The 1,719-nt window shown below is 48.4% G+C and overlaps 1 protein-coding gene across 1 annotated transcript in view; it reads right to left on the bottom strand.

Moving 5' to 3' along the window:
* hoxb9a (homeobox B9a) overlaps window positions 1–1,719 on the bottom strand; it is a 10,766-nt gene that overhangs the window by 8,371 nt on the left and 676 nt on the right. Inside the window, exon 2 of the mRNA XM_025064731.1 lies at window positions 1,219–1,719. This exon is cut by the window's right edge and continues 23 nt beyond it. Coding sequence (XP_024920499.1) covers window positions 1,219–1,719 — 501 coding nt within the window. The remainder of the gene's footprint in view (window positions 1–1,218) is intronic.

The raw sequence follows: 1,719 nt of genomic DNA on the forward strand, positions 1-1,719 counted from the left end.
GGGGTTATTATTGGACTCTTTTATGACTGGGCTCAACGAGTCACACGGAGGAGGAATAAGAAGCTGAAGTCAGAGATGATAATGAATGAATGATTAAATAAAAATTTAAAAAAAACATCCCGCTGATGTTCGGTCATTAAACGCACCACGCAGACTCCTTCCAGCTAAGTTTAGTGCGCATGTCCCGAGTGTAAACATCCATCAACCTGAGAAACATTATCTGTCATTATTGTGTCAGACGGACATAAACACAGGAATGACTTTTTATTTTGTTGTCGTTGATTTTTTTGTTGGTTTTTTTACCTCCTGATTCTTCACTGACTGAAATCAAATTGATGATTTTTACATTTAAAAAAAACCAACCGTTTTCAGACGATTCCTGTTTTAATAATTTAACTACTTTTTTTTAACAAACAACAACTTTTGTTTTCGTCACGTGATAGAGACGCGGTTATATTTATACGTATATGTAGTAACGCAATACTTTGTGACGTAATATATTTAATAAGAATTGACCCCGCTGTACTTGTTTGGTACTGTGTACTGTAAATCTACAGTACTTCAGTACACGCACGTGTAGTCACTTTTTTGTGTACTTCTACATGGTAGTACGGGCTGTGTTTATATATTCTTAATACATTTGGATATATTTATCTTATTATATTAAACACTGTCTCTGCTGCCGTGACCCCCCTCCTCACCCTCCTCACCCTCCTCACCCCTGGATGGATTAATCTAGGTGTTCTTCATCTTCATCTTCATCTTATATTTGAACTCGGCTCTGGTTCGTTTTAAACTGTTTTATCAGCGGAGTCTGTTGTCACTGATCAGATCTGGGTCTGAGAGAGTCTGTTGTCACTGATCAGATCTGGGGTCAGTTTTTTTTAATCTGAAACTACTTGTTGTTTAGCAGAACGATCGAGAGATGGGAGTTTTGGGGGAGCTCGTCCGTGTCTGTGTCCGTGTCCGTGTCCGTGTCTGTGCCACACACTCGTCTCATCTACGCGTTTACAGATGGGGTATATATAAAAAAAAAGTCCCAGAAAGTGTCGACTTCAGAAGGTGGGGGGCACTTTGGCTCTCCGGCTCTTTGTTCTTGTTTTATGGCGGCATTAAAAGCATTTACAATCTCTCACTCCCTGACTTCCCCATTCCTCCCTCTCTCTCTCTCTCACTCTCTCTCTCTCGTGCGCGCTATTTCCTGTTTAAATAACTTACTTTGATCTATCCCGTCTTTGTCCTCAGTCCCTTCACAAATGTCCTTATTTTCCTCGAACCGTGCTCCCGGGATGGCTGCCGGGTGGTGGCTCAGCTCCCGCGCCGCCGTGGAAGTGGACGCCAGGATGTAGGTGGTGGTGGCGGTGCTCTCGTGCTGATGCTGGTGCTGCTGCTGGTGGCCTGCGATTTTGGCCGCGATCTCCCCGCCGAGGTGCCCGAGCTGGGGCTCGAGCTTAACCTGTCCCGTCTGGCCCTGACCCGGCACGGACTCGGCTCCGCGCGGCGGGCAGTCCAGCCAGGAGCGCAGGTACCGGGTGTCCGCGGCCGGCACATGCTGCGCCGGGATGTACGGGTGGTAGACGGCGGGGAGGCCGCTGGCGCCGTTGTGCGGACTGAAGGGGCTCCACGACGGCGAGAAGACCGGGGGCTTGGGCTGGAAGCTGCAGGAGGGGTAGGACTCGGGATGGGGGTGCTCCGTGTGCGCGGCGCCTCCGGGCTGCC

This window comes from Cynoglossus semilaevis, chromosome 17, assembly GCF_000523025.1.
Source record: "Cynoglossus semilaevis isolate Cse_v1.0 chromosome 17, Cse_v1.0, whole genome shotgun sequence".
NCBI lineage: Eukaryota > Metazoa > Chordata > Actinopteri > Pleuronectiformes > Cynoglossidae > Cynoglossus > Cynoglossus semilaevis.